Below are 24104 nucleotides of genomic sequence, written 5' to 3' on the forward strand. Positions count from 1 at the left end.
TTGAAAATAAAAATGTTTTATTATATCAAGCTCATTATCCAGACATGCATGCAGTAAGAAAAGCAATATTAATCGTTGTCAAAACGGAAAATGATTAGAGATAATACATTCAAACTTCATCAGCTTCAACCTCCAAAGCAGCCCTCTTGAGAGCTAGTTGCTTGGCTGCCTCCCTTGCTGCCTTCTTGGCTGAAATCAGAACATTATTTTTGAAAATGTAGTCTCAACCAATTCTGTATATTTCATATCCGATCCGTAATCCCAACCCACCGTTGTTCCAATTCTGAGTCATTTGGTTCACTATTGGCTCCTTGTACTTCCGCATATATCCGCTAAAGAACTCATCGAATTCAACAACAAAGCGCCAACCCTTGTCAGTGTAGTAGAACATTTTCAAAGTGTGCATATACAACTTGTAGTAGGAGTGATCGACAATTATTTGCTTATTTCGCTAGAATAACAAGGTCGGAGAGTTCAAGAGGTGTATGTTGTCAACTAACCAACTCCCCTATAGCTTCCACATATTCTATCAACTCATCATAAATGGCTTGAAAGTAGTCACATGCTGTCGTCAAAAACATCTTCTCTTGCGGGCAGATTAGAAGATTGACGTTGGTGTATCTGAGACGACGTTTGGCCTGAAATCGTATAGTTGAGCACACTTCAAACAACATAGGAATCGCTGATTTGACCACTTATACTCACATCTAAAGCACTTTTTGAAGTCTCATCATTCTTAATATCATACAAAGTGAAAAGTTTCCGAGGCTCGTTGTCATCATCAACATAAGACATATTCTGAAGAAAAAATGGGGCTCTTCCACCGAACTCTTCAGACAAAGTCATCTCTTCCCGACTAGTGTGTCTATTCAATCGGGAGTTCAACTCATTGTGATTGAAATGCGCAGTTGGCAGATGAGTAGTTGGCAAGTCGAGATGAAGTGGGTTGATTCTCAAAACAAATGCATCTTTCATATTTCGATTGAGTGCACTTGGGCTCGGTCCGAATTTGCCGTGACTTAAAGCTCCCGGCAAATTCAAGTCTTCAGTTTTTGCTTTTTTCTTAGCAATAATATATTTTTGTATTTGATCTTCCATGTCTGCAAACAATTAGACAATGAGATTTTCTAGACTATGATGAAATAACATGCCTTGTTCGCTAGACCTTCTTTTCATTGATGGATGGTCAGCCATTGCTTCAGAAACTATTACAATTCTGTTGAGAACGTGTGGTTTGAAGAGAGATGAATATTACCTGGAATCGTTACACTATGAGGGCGTTGGACGGATACATCGTTATTCTGGATGGGAAGGAAAAGGGAGGAGGGGAGGGCGATGTGTGACCATGGGTAGTGTATACACCAAAAAGATCACATGAGCTGTCGGAAAGTGAAAACACCCCAGGAGGGCGGAATAACGAAAGTAACACACGTGAGACAATCATGGGGGGTCGGGTGTAGGAAATCGAATGCTTTCTTTGTTTGGAATACAAAGTATGGACTACTCTATTGTCTACTAGTATACAAATATGGTATTCCGTTGCCTTATTCATTCGTCCATAATAATTTGATGGTTAGACCATCAGAAGAAAAATGGTGAAGAAGATATAGAGTATCGACAATTTGCTTTCTGTCCTTGAACTGATACTATCAGGAAAGCGACTACCACCGGATTTAAGGGGAAGTAGTAGTGCAGTGAAACATTTTTGTGGTGTAATGGCGGCAATGGGGGGGGGGGGGGGGGGGAAAAGAGGGTGAAGGCCGTACGAACAAGAAGGGCGCAAGAAAAGAGAGAAGGGAGGTGGCAACTGGGAGGGAGGAGAAACAGAGCGGAAGAGAGACGACTATTCCGAGCGACGGGAGGAGAAAGCTGCTAGACGAGAACATTGGTGGGAAAAAAAGAAGAAAGACATAATAGAGTTTTGGTATTAAGTGTATTTTTTTATTGGAGACAACACACGAATTGCCTAGCCAGCTGTACTGGAAATAGCCAATTGCTACAAGAATAGTGTTTGGTGGAGCCTAAACAGGTGGATTGAGTAAGAGTTATTAATTTAACACCTATTTTTTAAATGATCTACATATGATATCAAAAGATAACTAAATAAATTACTTAGAGCAGGCCTCATGGATACCAAAAACAGACATCTAACTGAGATAATATAAAATTTATGTTCTATAGAGTATACCTGAAAACAATCATTCCAATTGGGCGGTTCATACTTTTCAGACTATCATAATTATGAAAGCTTCCTGCCAGAAATACACAGACGACATTCAATTTCCGATACAAATCTATGTTTTCGAGAAGTCAAATCTTACTGGAGTCACCTATAGTTCAACTATACAACTCTCGCAACTGCTATATATGAGCATTGATCATCTAAAACTACAAAGCACTCAATGAAGTACTCTTTATTTAAAGTATTGTCTCTGAGCGCAACATCTACTTCTGATGAGGGCACTAACGAGGTTGCCCATCTTGTTTTGTTTCTTAAGATACTTTGAAAATGGAAGATTTTGGTAGGGTCTAACAGCATGCTTGGCACGTGATTTTCAATTTTAAACATCAGAAGTGTTATATTCAATTAAGCTAATTCATCAAACTGGAATAAAATTGTGACAGATATACAAATTCGAATCATGTGCGGCTGAATGACTTTATTGAAAAACTCAACATTTCAACATGTTGAAAAAAGTTTGTGTTCGGTGATTTTGAAAATGTTATACACTACCTGAAGACAATTAAACTTTTTATACAAAGCAGTCTGATTACCAAAAAAAAAGTGTATTTGCAAAAATACTCGACAACTCTCAACTCACAAGAGGAATGGTGAAAAAACAAAAATAGATGGATGCAAGACCAGTGAACCTAGAAGATTACATAATTCCATTATTAAATATTGTAAACGTCAACAAACCGCACCAAACACAAAACATAATTGTTATTCTAAACGCCTTGGAATATGAGCATTTTTCGAGGTATTCGAGAGAGGGATTTGTCAAAGACCATGAAGAATTGGAATATTTGATTACGTTTAAGTAATACATGTTTTTAACTGTAAAACGGTTCTCAACGGTTTTTTGAAAATCCCAGTAAGAAAGTCAACTAAGATCCTCAAGGATATCTCATTTTCGAAGATGATCAGTGTATTCAAAAGCATTTAAGAATTTTAAAGATATCCATTGTTTTTAACAGATTTATAGACTAGACAAACCGAAATATTGTCGTTCTGATAAGAATCTAAACAACTAAACGTTGTGAAAAACATATACTAACTTGATGTAATGCATGAAAATTTATTTCGATGAAAAAATTGTAACAGTCATCGAATGAGCGCCGTTGATGAGAGCCAATAAACTTGGATCATATTCTCTTCTGAAACTCAATTACTCTAATAAAACAAACAATTATGAAGTGATTGGAATGAGCTGAATACTTATACAATAATTACTGTGACTGACAACCATGAAATAAATAAAAGCAAACAATTTATACACCAAATTAGGATATATCGTCAAGTTCATCTACAAAATTTAAGCAAAAATATGCGCAAACAACAAGAATCTTTGATCAAAAATTCACCTGCATGAATTGGAGTTCAAAGCTGGAATGACGTCCTCAAAATACATTTTTGTTTGTACATGTATATTGATTTTCTGATGAAATTATGTTTATAGGATTCTATTTCAGCACTACAAAACAAAACAAATACGTCATAACAGTGCTAAAAGTAGTACATCAGAAAAATGTACATATCTCAGACAGGGTGGATGAACCTGAAAGGGGGAAAGCTTTAGAAAAGAATCGAATAAGAAAATCTGTTACATATGGCAATCAAAGCCATGAGGATTATACTCCGCACTGCGCTAATCCGAATTTCTTATTATCGGACAGCTCATAGCTACGATGATTTGGCCTATAGAATTGAGTAGATTGGTACATACACAAATCCCTATGATATAGGAGTTTTGGCCAAAAAAAAACAGATATGTATTTCGCCAGGGCTGTTACAAAAAGAGGTACTAGTTTCACCAAAAAGTAAAAATGTATTTGTAGTCTGTTTTTTTATCTCTAAAAGAACATTAAAGCGATTAATATGATGGATTCATGGTTTTGTAAGTGGTTCTAAAAAAAGGATATTTGGTTTCAATTCGAGGCTCAGTATATATTTAAGTATAATTTTCTCAAAACTTGGAAAAAAAACACTTCTGGAAATGGAAACATTAAAGAAATGACTGGAAATGATGTTCTTGAATCTGAACGCCATTGAATATACTAACTCCTCTGCTATGCAAAATTCTAAGCCAACGGCCTAACGATTGTTGGCTCATACATGAGACCACAACAGCGCTTCACTGCATCAAAACTGCCGACCGACAACGACAGCCAAAACAAAGCTAGGGGCTGCTTGAATTTCCATTTTCGACTTGTCTTTTTAGAGATCATCCTCTACTTCAAAGCTATAATAAATCACTGAACAATAATTGTCTGTCATTTGTTTTGATTTGGGTTTTTGATTGAGTTCAAACCTAAAGAAATATTTTATTGGAAGAGCTGAGCACAGGAATTTCACATTCACAAAAAAATTGTTAGAAAGAAAGTAAATACTCATGAATGGAGCTGGTGGGGGAACTACGGGAAAAGAACACGTACAAATTCACAAACCGGCTGATAACCGGGGGAAAATAAGAATTTTGGGAAAGGATTAAAGATAATAATATCTATACAGAGCATCTTGGAACTCTATGGAATTTGACAATGAATCGGGGGTGTAGGACTTCCATGAAGAAAGAATTCTAGTTAGTAATGGATGTAAGAAAACCCGCAAACCATGGGAGAGGGTGTTATGAAACTGGGGTTAGGAGAAAGTTGAAATGGTTCAAAGAATATATATCAGATATATAAATGTGTGAAAAATAATCGGGGCGGAGAGTTGACACAGAGAAGTTAGGGGAAGAAAATTTACAAGCATTGATTACAAATAATTAACAGTTTTTAACTTTGACGAGTATCGATTGATTTCCGCTTGGTGTAATTTTTAATCATAAGATTCTAGCAGCTGTCGACAAGTTCCACCTCGTTGCTGATTTCAGCAGCTCTCAACGGCGTGGTATCCATCTGAAATAAGGCATTTTTGTTGAAAACTTCAGATATAGAATCTAAACTCACAGTCAGATCTAAAGAGCCGTCCAATGTCGGCGAGTAGGGCACATCAACTTGTGTAGTTTGTGTGTTTCCATTAGTGTCCATGGTACTGTCAGTACTGTCCGATTCACGGGTGCTCGATGAGCAAGAGCTCTCGTTCGACACAGTGCTCGCCCAGCTCTTTGGCCTTTGTCTGTTGTTCTCCAGCCAGGTATCTTGCGATGACTCGCTCTTTCCGAGACGTTGAATCCATTTGGTACGAGCAGACTGGTCGACGGTCTCGATGACATAGGCGTCAGTTTTAGCCTCGTCCCAAACTTCGAATCGAGTGGCACCAGTACGAGAAGACGCGTCGTATCCAAGAGAGATGATCTGAAAATAGGAAATTTTAATAGAACGAAAGAGAACGAATTAAGGTAACTCACCGGAATACAGAACTTGTGCTCAAAGTACTCTGGCTCGGCGTTCATTGCGGATGCTGGATTGCTGACACGCTTCTTGCAGAACATGACGGCTCCGTCGAAAAAGAAGAGGAATCTCTTTTGGGCACGCGACAACTTGGCCTTCTTCTTTCTATTGTATGTAAACACGTCACATTCAGTTTGTAGACGGAGCAATCCGAGAGATTTCAAGTCTCCATTGTAGCCGGAAATATGGAGTTGTTGCATGGAGGCATCAATTTGATTGAGAAGCTCTACCATACTGTCACGAGTCATGGCAACCTCATCTCTGACATCTGCGGGGCAATCATCCATAATGTTACCAAGAAGCAACTGATACTTCATGATGCGTTGGATGGGTTTCAGAAGATAGGAGCTCATGTCCATGTTGTGTTGGGCTTTGCGTTGACAGTCTTTGAAGAATGGATGATTCTTGACAGAGTCTCGCACTTTTTGGTTGGATCCATGAATTTGGCAGTAAGTGCGGTAGGTGAGGTAGATCCTGACAAAAAATAAGTTAGGATTTGATTTCAATTTGAAATAAACTCACTGGTTGCGATGTTGCATGAGAACTCGACACATTTCAGCAGTGGAACGAGCGGCGACCAAATCCTCCAAGACAGTTCGATGATGGAACTTGTAGAGTTCACGAACGTTTCCAAAGAGACAATCCGGCTTTCCGCGGAGTGCTTCTGGCAGACTGTTCTGATTTTCAACGGCCTCGAACGGCTCCAAATAATGCATGATGATCTCCTTCAAATCGGCAACGTAACTGATCTCAGTTGCAATCTGGAATATTGATATTTTTTGAGTTAGCCAGTTTTATTTCTTACCATTTCATCGTATGCGTTTGTCACTTCTCTGGTTTCACGTCTTGGACTGAGTGCTCCGGCTGGTGTCGACTCTCCTGAGCAGCTTGGAACATCTTTTCCGTCATTCTGAAAAACCTGAGGTAAAATTAGTAAAACTGCAAAGAACCATAAATTTTTCTTTGCCTGTCTCCCTCATGATTCATTTTCAAATAGAGCATCATCCAGCTTTCTTCAAAACTACCCCGGGATTTCTTCCTACAAATGATGGCTAATAATCGTGAAAATGAAGTGCGCCTTACGCGTCCCATGGGTCTTTTTAACACATTTCAAGCAGCCGGCAAAGGATGCTCCGGTCATTATGGTGAGTGCAACAATAGTACACAATGTTTGCAATTTTGGGCCCCCTCTCTGCCCTCATAACGTTATCTTCAAATTGATCTGTCATGCGTTGTTTGACAACAATTATTTGATTGGGCGTTGAGATTGAACGCGCGAAAATGGAAAAAGCAGAGACGGGTGTCCGACAGCAACTGGTACCTTCTGCTGAATCTTCACGCTTTCCTTATCTCTCCGCTTCTTGACAAGTGTCCACAGAAAGCAATATTTGGAAAATAATGAACCCCAAAATCCATATTTATTCTGAATTACAGGAAGAGACATGGGTTAAGGAAGACGATGAAGTAAGTTAGAGAAGAAAGAAATGGTGATGAACAAGAGAAGAATAACTGTTCAAACTTTGCCGTTTTTCGCAAAAAAGCATCACCAATTCTAAACGCAAACAATTAGCGAAACACCCAAATCTGCTACTAGTGACTATTCTTTTCCCTCTTAGTTTATTTCTGCTCTGCAAGTCATCACGCACAAGGAAAACCTTAGAAGGAAAGCGAAAGAGGACCTTGAAAACGAAAGGACATATTCGGATGTCGGTGTAATTAACAAGGCGCATACGGCAGCATTTGGATGGGGCTATGCGTGTGCACCTATAAATTTCTTCTTCTTGACACTGATGCGCCACTTCAAGATTCCCTCCCAAAACGACAACCCGCAATTAGTCAGAGTTGGTTTCTTAAGATGGTGGTTGGTTTCAAGGCAAAGAATACCAAAATGCCATTTTTTATTCCGACTCCAATGGCAATAACTACAAAAAAGACGTTTTGAAGTTTCCAAGTTTTTGCGTACTAAAACAAACAGCCTCAGTTGTTTGTGGACAGATTTTTATCGTTTGCCACAACCGAAGAACGACTTCATCGTCCATCATATTTCAAACAAAACGTGTTCAGTACCCCTCCGTTTCGTACTGATTCATGTCCACCCCAAGTTGGATTGTCTTTTTGGAAGGCTTTCGAAAGGCGGGCGTCGCCTAGTCCATCTTAGTACAAGAAATGTTTTTATAGCCGCCTGTTACCTAAGTCGGTTCAAAACGTTTACAACTGCGCCCTGTCAAAAGGGAAGGAAATGAAACGATAGCCTATCAAAAGCGCGAAAATGAAAGTGGTTCAACAATGGGAAATGAAAACGTTTCGGGCCATTTGCGAAAGGCGCCAACCGTATGGATACTTTGCCTATCTTCCGTCGAATCATCACCTTTCTATCATTTCTTCCCTCATTTTCATAACTTGGTCTGAATGTTTCATGGGCACGGGAAGAAATTGGGAAAGGGATGGGCTAGCTGAGTGGTTGCTCAGTGCTTGTCACATATTGTACGTACGTGTGTATGTGGCACTCGAGATGAGCTACGCAAATCGTTGGCACCACCGGAGAAACACGCAAGAGAAACAATTCGACCAAGGGTCAATTATCTTTACTTTACTGTTTGCGTTTATTATCTTTTCTTGGTGGTTTTTGCCATCTCCGACAAGAATTTTTTATTACTATTTCCAATATCATCAAGTGATATCCCTCATCATCTAATTTCTTCTTCTCCATCAATTACTATCAACGGGAGTGATAAAATCAGTTTTCTCATAGTCAACTCTGCCCTTCCTAACTAATAGATTATACTGTTTGATTATGCCAAAACAGGGTGTAAATGAGTGTAACGTGGCAAATGCAAAGCAAATAAACAACAATAAGTGACAAAGAGCAAATCTTCCAGGCAACATGGTTCTGAGTGAAAACAAAGAATAATAGAGGATCTATGGTGTTACCTAGGGCAGATAGTTCTAAAGTTGACCAAGAGGAAATTCATATTGAATGCCCATATTCAACTGGGTGTTCTTCTCAAAACACCGCCAAACAAGCCCCCCTTATCGTACACTATTCTAGGCAAACTAACAGAATTAGCTATACTATCGGCGGCCATTTTCCTTTGTGTTATAGATATGTTTGTATGCACTTCGTTATCTGTTTCGTCCCAACTCATATGAAATGGAACTTTAATGATGAACTGATACTTGGACTCAATGACAGGTATCAGTAAATGAACTAGTTCTTCGTTTTGCAATACTGTTTGTGCCGCCGCAAATTAAACCTTCATTTTCTCTTCTGCGCAACAAAAAATGTCAAGAGAAGAGGAGCAAATTTTGATAAAGAGTAAACAGGGAGGTCGTCAACAAAAAACTAATGAGAAATTGGATTAACCTCACTGAGATGATTAAAGAGGCTTTTCATGTTGCATGCAATTTGAAATTTTGACTCGGAAAAGACAGAACCGGAAGAGAGCAAAGAAACATGATTAGGTAGAATGTATCAAAATTCGTTTTTTCGCAACAGAGAAGGTCTAAAATGTCCTCCATTCAAAGAAATCTAAACTCAATTTTACGGGAGTTGCGGTTTCAGCGTTTAGTTCCTTTTTCCCACCCCCAAGTCCACCCCAGCTTTCAAATTTACGATTTGTTACAAACTAAAAAAAAACTCACCTCATACTGATGTTCATCGTAATTCATCACAATAAGCGGTGCGGAGACCGACGTGATGAGTCTGCGCTTTGAGCGCCGGAACGACAAAAATCTCGGGAGTGAGCGCTTCATGAATGTACTTGGTTGATCCAGAGTGGCTGTTAGTTACTAGAAATTATTCAATGAAAATACACCAATTCTAAGACAAAATCGAAAAATTAAAGAGGAAAAATGAGACACGGGTTGGTTGATAGACCGCAAAAATGGAGAATGGTGTGAGAAGGGCGGAGCAGAGGAGAGGAGGAGACGACGCAATACAACCGAACGCGCGCAAGGAGACGGAGAGACAACGGGAGGCGAAGAGACGCAGACACATACACACACCATATCCATAGTTTGGCGGGAAGAGGTGAGGGCAGACCGTTCGAGGTGTTTTCGTATATCCTCCGCCATAAAGGGAGGAAGAGAGGGTATGTGTGTGTGTGTATGTGTGTTATGGTTTGAATGACAGATTAGGTAAAAGGTAAAGGCCCGTTGAACGGTTGACCGTACGGTTGATGATGATTCGATACGATGGGCCGAGAAAGGAATCGACATTCGATATGTTTATATAACTCATCTGGCAGCAGTAAACCGCGTTCCGTTCAATTTATCCAAAAGGAGTCATTTCAAGTAAACCTTTTGCGCACAGATTGAACGGCAAAGACCAACAAAATTCATCTTGATACAGATTGACACTAAATGAACACTCAATTGTCGGCCATAAAAAAAAGAGCGGCGCCGTATAATTATGGAGCAGTCACCTTAAAAAAGGAAAGGGGCAAATGCTTCGTTTCCTTTTCTCTTCCATTATTCCACTTTGCTTCAGATTTTTGAAAGAAAAGAAAGAAGAAGAAGAAGAAGAGTGTTGGCAATTTTTCATTCCCCAAAAAGATACGAAACGCCAGCAGAAGCACAGAAATAAAAACAATCTAAAAAATGAAACGAAGCGGTCGGAAGAGGAGAACAGAGAGAGGAATTAACGCGAGTGATCTGCTTTAATTTGGCGGTGAAAAAATGAAGCGCAGCTTCTGCCTTTCTCTTTTTATACTGTGAATGGAGAAACGGAAAACAGGGAACAACAAAAATAACAAAATGAGTGGTGGTTGGGTATTGATGTATTCGCTTCTCTTTTCTAGGCTCTTCTCAGATTCATATGACATACAACTACAATTTATGCATAACATGTGCCCAGTTACCATATTGATTATCACTTACTCTATTATTAATATGAAATTGAGGGTTTCGAAACGAATTCTTGGATTCTCAAACGTAGATCACAAGTGTGGGTGGAAGAAAATAGAAATATTCAAAAATATTCAAACCTGTGATAACAAATTGAATGCAGATGGAATGAGAATTAAAATAAGTGGGAGGAAGACAGATGGCCCCTTCGGCCCAACCAATCCATCCGACTCTCCTACGCAAATTTTTAACCGACCCGACTTTTTGTCGCAGATTGGTCAAAAGTGCTTCCACATGTTTTGTGTCCATTCCCCAAATAACTATAGGCTACTGCTCCTCTTGACACATTGTAACTGGTGACAGGGTACGGGTCATCGCGAATCGTTTTTGAAGCAGAAAATGAAAGTGCAAATAAAATGAAGCGATGAAGACAATCATAACACTTTTCCCTTGAGAAGGGAGAAAAAGAATAGGCGGAGAGAATTGAAAGTTGTGTTGAGGCTCTCTTAGAAATTGCATTGTTTCAAACTAAATGATCTTCTAAGGTGTATAGTTTAAGACAGAAATGAACTTTGAAAATGTTTCTAAAGCTGTCTGGATTTGATCTATGGTCAAAACTGTAAACATACAGTATCCTACGAACGGAAGTATAATTTTACCCGAACAACGAAAAAAATTAATAGAAAAGGAAACATGTTGACGACAAAGAGATTGGTATTCAATATGTACAGTTTCCAAAAAAATGAGGGAAACTTGTTGACCAGAGGCAAGGAGAAGAAAAAAAAAGCTAACAAAAAAGGTGATGAAGCCGTGGAGAGACCAGTATCATCAAAGCCATTAGAATATTGGGGTAAGGGGGTTCCTCCTATCGGGACGAGAGGATGAGTGTTTTTCGAGTGTTCGCGTGAGAACAACGGAGCATATCATGAAACAGTGCCCACCCTGACGAGTTTTCGATTGTAGCGCTGAGCTTCTTCTCGCGTGTGTAATTTGTTCAAATAATGGAAGATAATATGCCCTCTCTCCGTTTCACCGCAGATGACTCCTGGCTCAATGCTCCAACCTTGATCTTAGCCTAGACCGTGGGAACTTGGAAATAAATAAAAATATATATAGTGTAACGTGAGTGCCCTATTTTTGCCCCCCGGGGGTAAAGTGGTTGGGGTGGCATTTGCGGTAGGCAAAGAACAAAAAAGTTATGACCAACCAGAATTTTAAGAAGACGAAGGAAAAAAGAGGAAACTAAATGAGAAGCAAAGTGAAAAGCAATCCTTTGAAGCAACTTTCTCATACCGGATAACGGTGTCCCGTTGTGCGACCTTCAGAACTAACCAGCTGTTTCCACCTTTCTAGTGACGTCATTGTTGTCCAATTCAGTTTTCTTATTCAAATCGGCAATAAGGAGAAAGAGTAGATACAGAATTCAGAAAAATGAAAAACATAATGTTTTCAGAGATACACCAAAAAACTAATTGGGAAAGCTTCCGCTGTTTTTCAAAACAGAAAATAATGAAGATTTAATTATGTTACTGGTAAAACTTTCAAAGATAAATATGATCAATTCCCATAGGTCAGAGTACTTCCCGCAATGCGTCAATAAAAAACAAAATAGCTTTTCACAATATAAGGACTTCAATATCTGTAAAAAGCATTTGCTTGTGGTACCTAAAAACGTGACAGGCGACAACGCTAATGAATCATGAGGGAGGTCCTTCTGTTTGTCATGTACGGCGGCATTTCTCCCTGTATGATGATGTATTCTCACCTCGGACTTGCTGCTATTTTTGCTCTTTTTCTCCGGAGTGACAACTTGAACTGGCGGTGGTTTTTGTAAGTGAAGCTTTGTGAGTTGGTCACGTTTGGCAAGGGACATCCTTCGGATATCGCCAATGCGCTCCTCGATCTGGAAGATTTTTTTGTTGAATGTGATTACTTTCTTTTCTCACTAAACGATTCCATATATAGTTGAATAAGTTCTCTATTCTTCCATAAGTTTCTATAATCTATATCTCACGCTTCATTTCCGGTTACACTATCATGTCCTAACGGGGAGATCTTCCGAGAAGTATTCTATTCAAATCGGAGAAAGATAGAAGTTATTCTCAATTCCCAGATCGCAACTTTTTGCGAAACAACAATAAGATCGCTATACACGATGTAAGTGAGAAAAGAAGATGATTTCGTTTTGAACGCGAACATTTATTTTTCTTCTTCTCATTTACATGCATGATCGAACTTCGATCATACCAGGTCCAACACTCAAGTGATTTCCTTATTCATCGTTCAATGAGGAGAATCATTATGGGGATCGGGTTGATCTAGTTTTGAGTTTTGAACTGGATCACTTGACACTTTTGTTCCAATAAAACAAACTCATCGGTAATCAATCTCTTAAGTAATTATTTGATTTTGTGGAGTGCACCGTTCCCCTAGATTATATTGCAAAGTAATGTATACCTAAAGATGATAAGCAAACAGAAAATTGATATCATTTCGAAAAACTCTAGTTTGAGTTTTAATATAATTTTTTCTTAAAAGTGTGAGCTCTAATACAAACGTTTCAGCATTCTGAAAAGATTTGATATTCAAAAACTCATTCAAAAGTTACAAAACAAAAACAGAGTATATGTAAGCATATATTATCTTGCAAACGCAACGATCGCCTAGTGTTTTGTTTCTTTTCGGAGAATTTGATTGAATTAGCATAACCGCATTTGACAGTGTGTTTTGTCGGCAGCTAGAACTGACGCCAACATGGTTTATGACTGGCGACGCAAGCTTTTCACAATTGAAATTACTCTCACACTGAATTATTCGAAGCGCTATTTTTGAAGTGAACACACTCTCAGAAATATATCGCCGGGGTTGTCGGTCAAGTACAAAGAGTAATGAATTTGAGAAAATGAGGTTAAATGGAGAGTGAACAAAAGGCGTCATGTTGAAAGATGTGGTTCCGATATTATGGAATAAATTGCAGGAAATCGTTAGGATTTCTGGAATGAGAAATAGAGAAGAAAAACGAGAAAGGTGCTCCGGACTAATTCACTTTATATAAGGGGGGTCGGTTACCCTTCTCAACGGCAGAAATTGGCCATTTGGTGACACGGGAGCATCTTGGTTGGTCATAAAAAGAAATATCGAAAGTACTGCAAAAACGCACCAAAACATCTGCGAATATCATTGCGGAGTTTTATGACTCCTAACACGAATCGAACCGAAAATCGTTGGATTTTTTATCTGTGTCGTTTTGTGAGATGGCAGAGTCGATGTTGAGCTATCGAGTAGCAGTAAATATATCAGAGAATAGTCGTTTTCTCAGCTATTTCAAATGTTCTAGCACATCTTGAAAATTCCCACTTTTTTTATTGGAAAATTCACAAGCACAGAATAAGGTTGGAATGGGAATAGAGGAGTTCGATTTTTCCGAAGAAAAATCGGAGTGTGATCGAAAGACACCGGATAATCGGTTAGCGAACCGGGCAAGCTCCTTCCGTTGTTTGCTCTTTTTTAACTGATTCTTCCGGATTATCATCAGTTGGCAGGGGCACACCACTATCACTTACTAAGCCGCTTTTTAGGCTAAGTCGAGCGGAGAGAAAAATTTACGGAATTGTTAGAATGTAACTCAACCGGCAGCAATGGTGAACTTACCAAATTCAGAAGAGTTGATGTCTCAATAGTTGTCAAAAGCAATAATTGATTCATTGGGGAAGTTGTGTCTTTTAGGAATTCAATCTGTAATAATAAATCATGAAAAAACATTTTACTTTCAAAAACAATGAGTAGTGTGTGTGTTCACTGCAACGAAAACACTTGAAATTTCATGTTATTGTGTTTAATTTTTCGTAAAGAAAGCACAAACTTATACTCCATCAGAACTGGAAAATGATCCCATGGGAAACAAAATCAAGAAACTTATATAAAAAGTTATCCAAGCTCCGCCTAACAAATACTTGACACTTTATCAATGACCGATATAAAAATAGACTCTGTAGTTTGTTCAATGGAAATACTGTAAGCCTGGACGCAGACATGGTACACTTTTCTAATTTCCAATTAATTTTACACGGAACGGTACTCACATTCAAATGGTTTCCTTCTTCTATGAATGCATCAAGGGCTGAGAGTGAAGTAGTAGGACTTGGATTGGTAAAATCTGACATTCCAGATGTTAACAAGTCTGCTCCACGACTGCACCACGAATTAGCCTGCAATCACTTTTGTTCTAAACATAACTGATCTCTTCCAAGCTACCTGTGCAATTTGCTCATGCATTGTGGCACTTCGTTTCAGACAGTCTCCTCGTCGTTCTAACGCTGAAGTCAACGCGGCCGCCATTCTCTCCAGCTCTTCACACTTTGGCTCTAAACTTCCCGAAAGCTGTAAAAAATGAACAACTTGTCAAAAAGTGTCATTTAGTCGTGTTGTTTACCTCTGCCTCGTTTGAGTTGATGAGATCTTCTCCAGTTTTTTTGAGATTCCGTGAAGCCTCGACTTCTTCCTGCAAAGACATGATTGTTCTGATTTTTGGGGATATCGTTTTTGTTCGGTAGCCAGCTAGTCCTTGGACTGTGTTCTCCTTTTTTTGTGCGCCGATCTTTTCCAAACAGATAAAAAGATGCGCTTGAGAGGTTTCGAGTATACATAAACACAACGATTTTCGTCATTGTGTCGGGTCATTTCGGTAAATGGATTTGATGCTCTGCGCAAAGAAATTCTTCTCATCTTCAAAAAGTCGAGGATAAGTAAAAAAGTGAGAGAAAAATGAAAGGGAAATGCGGAAGAGCGAGAGAAAAGGGATCCTCAATGTGTGAAAAAGATGAAGAATAGATCTTTGATTATCTCTCAATTCAAGTTGTAAACACACACACCAAGGTATAAACGAATATTAAAAATAGCTGGAGGCTATTAGAAAAAAGGATCAAGTGTCCGATAGACCGTTTTTCAATCATTTTCACTCACCATCGCTCCTTCAGCGTATTGTCTGTGCTGCTCGGCAAGATGTAAAGCTTTTTCGGTGCAGTTGCCGACTTCTCGATGCTCCTCCAAATACAGCATGTGGCGTGCAAATGCGGCTTGTAGCTGGAAAAAAAGACAATAAATTATTATATAGTTGAATAGAATCAACAAAACAATTAGTTTATGCATCATTAACTCATTGAGTGGCCCTTCTCCTCATTTTTTTTCTGGAGAGGAACCAAAACCTTCCTGCCGAAAGACGAAAAACAAATATGACATGGGGAATATGAACATGAGGAAACAAATAAGAAAGTCTGATACTGATTGTGGTGACATGATGGAACAGGAACTAGAACTAATAGACAACTGATCATGTATGATATAGTATATTACAAAATCTGAAACGACTACTAACAAAGAAAATGGGTTCATTCCATGCTGAGTTGTTTATTTACAATGTCTTATGTCCCAGCCTCTCAATCTCAGACTAGTCTAACAGATTTGACCAGTGAGATGTGTGAAGTCGAGAGGGCGGTAAGGGTCAGCGCGAAATTTGACACCTTCCTGTTTTTTTGAACCGACAATATATAAGAGTTGTACTAGTACTACTAGTAGTCGTAAGTGACCGGTGCTACCCAATTTTCGCATCTCGGAAGCGAATAAATTTTGTTTTCTGAACGTTTATAGCTTTACAAATAGACTTCAATTCATGAAAAATAAGAGTAATACATTCTTTCAGGAAACTTATTTTTGCAAAATAATAAGAACTGTACTTTCCAACAAAGTGGTGGTCGAAAACCTCCGGGATAAATGTGAAAAGTGAGAAACGATGAGTACGAGTACCCCCTGTGACTGAAGTCATTTGAAATAGGTGGTGGAAAGGCTGGTCGTCGAACACCAATAAATTATCTTAGCCGACAAAAACCTTCAGGAAAAAAAGTCAGAATGAAGATCTTTTTCATATTTATCATGCCAGGTGAGAGGATCCAAAGAGATGTGGAACAGAAAAACTTGATAAACAAAAGAGATATGATTGCAATGTGTTGAAATGTCGGTGCCCGGTGTCAAAAAGATCTGAACATTTATCAGGTTTGAAGCTTCTCTTCTCACATTTTAGAATTGAGGAATGAGAAAGAGTTAGCTTCTTCCGAGGAGAACTTTGTAACAAAGTTCATAAAAACGAGTTGTTCTCTTCTCTTCAATGAGAAATTGAGAATTTGAGAAAGCGAGAGACGAGAAAATTGTTGAAATGTGGAAAAAACATCTAGGAGAAATGAAAATAAGAGGAAGAAGCATTCATAAAATTCAGTCATTATCTTAATTTCGTTTTCCTGCCAAGGGAGTAAGGTCAACCTCATTCTTTGTTTTATGCCCCCAATTGACCAGACATTGTCAACAAACTGATAACTATGCTATCAATGAGTGACGCTTCTTGTCTTGTTAACACCTATTCATAAACTAGATCATGACAACACAATAGATCTTCGATTATGAAGGACGTCAAACAATTTTTGAGAAAAAAAATAGAAATAGGAAGCTTGAAACAGAAAATTGCAAGTTTTCTGTTGAATGAATACACATGTGAATGTTGAGGAACGGGACAAAAACTGAAGGCTAAGTGACCCGCAATAGAAGATGGCAATGAGAGATAACAGCAGAGGTAATACAGAAAAACGGAGAGGTCACTCCTTTTTTATACCTACAGGACAAGAATTTACGGCTAATAGATTAGGCCGAAAGTAATCAAAAGACGGCCATCAAAGAGAAGAAAAGTGACACAAACGTGTAGAAAAGTGAGAAACAATGTCAAATTGAGCTGCAAAATGAGAAATAGACACGGAAAACGAAAAAAAAAACCACAAAGAGAAAACAAAACCGCTTGTCTCGTTTCCAATGATATATGTGACATGGGATGACATTTTTGTTGCTTCTCAACGTGTCTCGCCCGGCTACTACGGTGTTGTACTAACCGCAAAAAAACACGAGGAAAACATATTCAACCTCATCTTATTGTATGTGTGAATGCACTGTTTTCAAAAGGTCTATTGACTGTTTGCTGAGAGATGTCTATTCTTGACCTTGTCAGATTGATATTCATTTGAGGAGGTAGAGGAAAGAATTATGCATTTTTTTGAATCAAAATCTACGATAAAAGAGAAGTGAGAGGGAAATGGAGAAACGACCAACCTTTCGGAAGCTGTCCTCGAATTGTCGGAGTTCAAGGCAATATCGTAGTCGACGCTCGTGCTTACACCAGAATGAATCAAAGCTTCGTTCTGTTTCTTCTGAAATAAAATTATTGTAGAGGAAATCTTAGAATGGTTCGGTCATTAAAAATGTGCAATCTAGTACAAAACCATCCTGTTTGTACTTGTATGGAAAGCTGTGAGTAATAAAATAACAATAAAATAAAAAATGAGACAGATTTATTAGGCCTGTAACACCTGTGTTGTTAGTAAGAAATTCTTGAATTTTGAAAAATATGACAATTAAAAGTTTTAAATTTATATTGTTTAAAAACTCTCTTTTTGTCCAAGAAAACAAACATTTTCATTTCTGTTCCCCAAAAAAATTGACTCTCAACTCTTTTTCATTCATACTTCCCCAATTCTTGAATGCTGCTGTTCCCTTTATCTCATCTCTTCATGAAAGCCCATTTCCCGTTTCTCATTTTTTACGATCTACTAATGACTGCCATTTGGTGGTACGTACCCAATTGGACCAACATGCGCTCGATAGCCGTCACATTATGTAGCCGAGTCGGCGATAGTTGTTCAGGTGTCGGCTTCTTGTCCAGCTGTCGTACGGACTTGAGTAGAGTAAACCCTTTCCGGACAGCAATTTTGAACTCTTCCTGTAAATTCCATAGATATTCAATTTTCTAAACGGCACTAATCATCAGGACAAACATCAATTTCCAAGATAATTTTTGTTTGGGCTAATAAGATAAATCAACACAGGAAAATTGGAATTTCCGAAATTCTGATCCTCCCGGTTTTTTGTACGTTTTTATATTTACTCAGATTGGTTTATCGCGACAAAACAGCTGGCGATGTTTTCTGCGTTCTCCATTTTGCAAAAAAACGTTCGTACGAATCCCATTAGGATATAACAGCCGCAAGAAAAAGAGGAAAATGAGGAAAATGAGGATGTCAGAAGACGGAAAAGTGTTTTTGAAAGTGAAATTAGACACAAAGAAATGTACTTTTTACTTTAAAAAAAACTGAATTATCATACCTTAATAGCCATTTTCTCAACGGTCTGCAGCTCCAATATCCTAGCCGTACTGTCTGCATCGTTTGGCAATTCGGTTTCCCTCAGAGTTTTTCCAAATTCAGTAAGAGAAGCTGCGATTGCTGTAGCGGACGCCTTCATTCTTTCAATGTCCTGCAAACAATGAAAGAAAAGGTTTGAGAATGAAAAAAGAGGAGACGTGCCAATTAGACCTGCACTTGAGAAAAAAGAATGAAATCTATTTCCACTTTCCCAATTGTTTCTTTTCATTTCATTGCTCTACTTTTTCCATTTTTCCATTCAATACACTTACCTCGGTATAATCTTTTTCATTGACTAGAGTGGAATAGGAATTCCAATATCCTTGAAACGTTCGTAACATCTTCAAAGTATTGGATAGTTTAAGAATATAGTAAGAATATTTTTAAAACAAAGCAAGAAGGGACCTTTCGAAGCTCTGTTGCTAATAACAACTGATTTTTGGTAAGAGGGGATGAGTCTCCTCGATGAGAGAAATAGAGAATGAGCCAGCCCCCTTCTTAAGCGCGTTAGTGCAATTTTGATGTTCGAATGGACGCACTGAAAAGCTAAGAAAAGGGTGAACAAAGACTATGTACAGAGTAGTACCAGGGTACGCCCCAAATTGTCGAAAGGCCTGAAGACAGACCGGCGACGTAAATACCTATACACTTGAAGCAGTTGAAAAAGGAAAAATTGGGCGGAAAAGGTAGAGAGTGAATATAAGTGAACGCTCCCGAGAATTAATGCGAATGCATGTGTGCGTATGAGCTCATTGTGCACTGAACACGGCAGAAAGGCCCTTATGAGAAGGTGGACAAGACGCGGTGGTTTCGGTGAAAAGAGAATGGTGGCATACGTCGATTGAAGGAGGGACTGGTCACCTGGGCTAACGTCAGCCACACCTATTCCTATTCGCACCTCACCTGGCCGCCGGGCTTCTTATGCATCTTTTTTATTTTTTTGTCTTTTTTCGGCGTCCTTTGCCGCCCTTTTCATAAAGGAAAAATGCGTGAGAAGGGTACGCGGTGTCATTCAATAACACCTGCATCATCAAACTTACCATTCTATGCTGCACCCATTCCAAATGATTGTACTTGATAAGGCCGCCGACGTCCATTGTTAAATGTTCATGATGGATGTACTTTCGAAGTTCGGCAGAAGATTCTAGTTGTATGACCTGCAACACGAATGTAGGAATATGATTTTTTTTTTGGTCGGTACAGGTTTTGATATCACTCGCTTACATTTCTTCTGTCTTCCACCAAAAGCCGGAAGCTGATTTTTTTCATGTTCAACATATCAGACATTAAAATTTGATTTAACCCACTGCTATGGAAAATAATATAATTTTTCATTCATTCTAATCTTAATCATTTTACAGTTTGTATTTCCATCCTATTTGTCCAAATTCATCCGAAAAAATCCTCAATTAACATACATGTCCGTAATTTCCATCCCAATGCGCTTCGCATAATAAATCTCTCTAATTGAAAATTTCAACAATAAAACCACGATCACGGTACATAGAATACAGGAAATAAAATAAACACAAACCTTGAAAGTGCAGGTGTCTGCAGCTCCACGATATCCAACTTCTAGAGCTCTTTGAAGAACGCCTTCTGGCTTGATGACGAATGTCACACAGATTTTCCCGGGAAAGAATGACTGAAAAATTGAATTATACAAGCTGATAGTATAGAAACAGAAAAACAAGCACATCTGTGAAAAAAGGCACAAAATGTTTTTTACAGCAGGGAAAATGAGAAGAAAACTGAAGAAGAGCCACCAGTTTTTGCACTCTTTTCTTTCAATTTATTTCCGTCTTTAAAGCTACGACGAGAAGCCCTAATTACGTTAGGATCGGCACAAATGCTTCCTTTCTCCACAGGATCAGAAAACTGCAGAAAACTGCAATAAAAATGAGTTTCTCTAATACTAGTTGACAGAAAATGAAACATGGGAGTGAATCAAAAAGCTGAGAGCGCGCATGAATAATTGACAGTTTGATGGGTGGCCAGACTAGATGAGTGCAAAGGGTAGAGGGCAAAGAGTCAAAAAGTTAGGTTTTTCGGCTCTCGAAATTTTTCAAAATTACGTTTTTCTGTCACGCATAAAATTTGGTTGGCAATAGAGGCAAGCACTTAGTGAATAGGAATTTTGGAAAAAAGAAAATGTACGGATGTCTTCAGAAATGAAGTGGATTCCAACGACGCTCCGGTTTCAAAACACCGGAAGTACTGGCAGAATGGGACCACCCTCATTATGGTTTTCTATGTACACATGTACACAATAGGCAAAACATTTTACCAGAAAAAAGAAAGGAAAGGAAAGAACTAAAAAATAATTAGCTGATATTGAGATTGATTATATATGAATAACATAATGATATTTTTAAAGAAGTAATGCTCAAAAAATGAATGAGAACGTATAAAAAGCCATTGATAAATTGAAGCAATAAATGACCAAGAGTCTGTGTCTGGCAAGTAAAGTGATACTACCCATCAAAATTCGGAGGCGCATGGTAAACATAAAGCGTGTGCACACTAAGATGAAAAAAGATATCCGGTCTCAGTGATAGGTACCCCTAGACCGATTTCGATTGCGCATGCCGTTGACATTCTCCACGCGTCTCACGTAAACATCAAAAGTGAAACCGAAAAGCATCGAAAAATTTGGCAAATCGAGTGCCGATTATGTCAACAGATCTAAGAAAGTGGACACACTTGGAGGCGATGAAATGGTGTTCTGCCAATGAAAACAGTGAGGAAAGTGAAAAAGATTTATAGGTCTTTACTACTGACTAACTATGTAAATGAACACGAAAGCAGAACACGAGTGGAAATGAGAAGAATATACACAGCTGAAAATGAGAACTGGCTGAAACTCACTGAGATCTGTAGTAGCAATGTTCTGACTGATGACCACTTGTCACTCCGGCGATCGATGATTATCACAAAACCCTTATGGCTGTCCTCCAGGCTGAAAACAATCAAAATTGAGAACTATTTTCGAATTTTCGAAACTCACGGAGGAACTTGCAAAAGATACTTGACAAGAAGTGAGTAGTCTTCAAAGGGAAGCGTCGATCTCGAATCCGGGAATGTGACAATTGTCAATCCTTCAGAAGTGCGAGCTCCTAGAAAAGCGAAAAAGAATGTGGGTTGTAAAAAATGAAGGGCCGATATTGGAAATGTATGAGATGTTGGAGAACAGCATGCTCGACATAAAAATTCTGAGCCGAGAGCGTAAGCATTTTAGTAGCATTTTTCGCCCCATTTTATTACCCTCTTTCTCGTATACCACTTAGAAATTGTCCCTTCTTTGCACTCACCAGAAATAAATGCATATCGTGTTGCAAGAATATCAGACATGTCTCGAATTTTGATTCGGTCACCGCCCACTGTAAGATATCCATCTGTAATGAAAACTGGGTAATCTCTAAATAGTATTTCGAAAACCTTGTCTCCTCCAATTTCTCCATGCTAATATTGAAGGTACCATAAACCGAAGTTGGTCAAAGTAAAGTAAGAATATGAATGAAGCAGAACCGAAAGTAGCAGTGACTGTTGCGACCAACTTTACCTGCGCAGTGGGCCAAGCCGGCCTGGCTAGTTGTATAATACCGGCACTATTAAAAGTTAGACGTGCATTGGAATCCCGCAATACCGTACTACATTCGCGCCTATTTTGTCCATAACCTATACGTAGAGCGGATGATTGGTCACCCGAATGAAAACTGGAGAACTAAGAGGGAACGTCCGCTATAGTCATTATTTTACGATACGTTAAGTTGCGCCATAGTGAAAATGAAAACATAAACCAACCCCAATGCTCGTCCGAAGCGTCGTCTTCAGAATCAAATCCATTGTCTTCGTGGAAAACTAGACTGGTCGAAAATGGATGACTGGATCGTTCCATTACCGATCGGTAGCCAGAGTCATTCAGTAGATCAACATCTTTCAATGCAGTCTATAAAAAAATGTTTTTTTTTTCTACATGAATTTTGGATTTGCAATAGCTAAAAACAGTATAAAACTTACTTTCAAATCTTTCAGATCAGTATCCATATCATAGAAAAACGCGGGAGCTTCGATAAATTGACTGCTAGTTTTTGAAGTAGACCTGAATGAATAATCAATTATTTTAATTATAATAAATTGTAATCAGTACATATAATCAATCCACCAGCACTAGTGTCAATATCTAAACGGTTTATTCTACTTTGTAGTCGAACAAATAAAGTGTTTTCTTAGTTTTCGGAAGAAGGAAAATGTAGTCAGTTGGTAATTACTTGGTGGTTTGATTCGACTCGACGTTTTGACGAACGAGTGGATATTCTAAAGAGACTTCAACAGGTGACGGAATCGATTATGAACATGTTTCAGATTTATTCATGAAGTTTTTCACTAAAGGATGTTCGCTTTTGGCAAACGTAAAGTTGAAGTGGAAACGGACGAGGTGGAGGGGGTGAGAAATGACTTTGTTTCTTGCCATGACACACAATTTCCGTAGTCTGGGAGACCAACTTCCGTTGGAAAATTTTTTACCATACCTTTTTTTGAATTTGATTAAAACTTGAAGAGTGAAACGAGAATCAATATATACACTTTTTGGAAAACGAAAAAGAAACTTTGGCATTTCCAGTGATTGATTGTGAGAAACTAAGAATTTAAAAAAAAAACTCATACCATTTTGAGAAGCGTTGTTTGCAGAACAGGTTTCATATGAAATAGGACACCAAAAAGTTCTACGTGCTAGTAAGCTTCATAGGACTCACATCCAATAGCTATCCCACTCTCTCACTCTCCTTCTCATTTTTTTCTGCCTCAATCCCCATTTACGGATCACGTTTGTGCAAATAAATGCAAGAATGAAAAGGGAGTTGTAATAAAATGCTTGCTGTCTCCAAGTCACTAGACACTATTAGTTTTTTTTGCGAGGGCCACCTACATTTTTTGGTCCAGAAGCCAAGTAGTCATTGCTGGAGGGAAATGTTCTTCTTGAAGATTTGGAATTGTTAGTTTAACAAGTTGCTAGTTGCAAATAAAAAAGGTTCAACTTCCGCCACTTTTTTTCACAAACTTTTTTTCAGAACCGAACTTTGCCCGAAGTGATGGGCGAGTATTGTCCCTAGAGATTCTGGTGTGGAAGTGGGATGGGTTAGAAGAAAAAAACATGATGTGTATGTATTTTGAGTCGGTCAAAATGTGCATCAAGATCATTTTGTAAGGGGTGGTATAAACAAATTTGGTTTTCGCCGCTTTTTGGACCCTCCACACGCCACACCAAGATTGTCGGACATGATTACGGGGGGTCTCTCTAAAAAAGATTGAAACTCACATGGTCATTGGTCCTCTCGATAAAGATGTCGTGGCTTCTTCTGAAGTGCTAGCAACCATGCTACCGTAGCAGGACGGTGCCGCCTGCAT

The 24104-nt window shown here is 38.7% G+C and overlaps 2 protein-coding genes across 2 annotated transcripts; both read right to left on the reverse strand.

Moving 5' to 3' along the window:
• Positions 1 to 109: 109 nt before the first annotated feature.
• Positions 110 to 1098, reverse strand: GCK72_023864 (uncharacterized protein; the record flags this gene model as incomplete). Its single annotated transcript, XM_003109522.2, has 4 exons — positions 110 to 189; positions 271 to 451; positions 501 to 638; positions 706 to 1098. 4 exons carry the CDS (start codon positions 1096 to 1098, stop codon positions 110 to 112), a joined length of 792 nt encoding a protein of 263 aa, XP_003109570.2.
• A 3957-nt stretch (positions 1099 to 5055) lies between these two features.
• On the reverse strand, positions 5056 to 24104 carry GCK72_023865 (uncharacterized protein; the record flags this gene model as incomplete). The annotated part of the gene is made up of 23 exons (XM_053735598.1): positions 5056 to 5121; positions 5173 to 5520; positions 5574 to 6090; positions 6139 to 6377; positions 6422 to 6526; positions 12227 to 12364; positions 14113 to 14196; positions 14544 to 14669; positions 14716 to 14841; positions 14894 to 14962; positions 15424 to 15543; positions 17608 to 17705; positions 18133 to 18274; positions 18658 to 18807; positions 18968 to 19036; positions 19736 to 19852; positions 20230 to 20340; positions 21564 to 21654; positions 21703 to 21811; positions 22007 to 22090; positions 22500 to 22644; positions 22716 to 22797; positions 24016 to 24104. The coding sequence occupies 23 exons, from the start codon at positions 24102 to 24104 to the stop codon at positions 5056 to 5058; spliced, it is 3225 nt and encodes a 1074-aa protein (XP_053579164.1).

Source organism: Caenorhabditis remanei, chromosome X (assembly GCF_010183535.1).
Source record: "Caenorhabditis remanei strain PX506 chromosome X, whole genome shotgun sequence".
Taxonomy (NCBI): domain Eukaryota; kingdom Metazoa; phylum Nematoda; class Chromadorea; order Rhabditida; family Rhabditidae; genus Caenorhabditis; species Caenorhabditis remanei.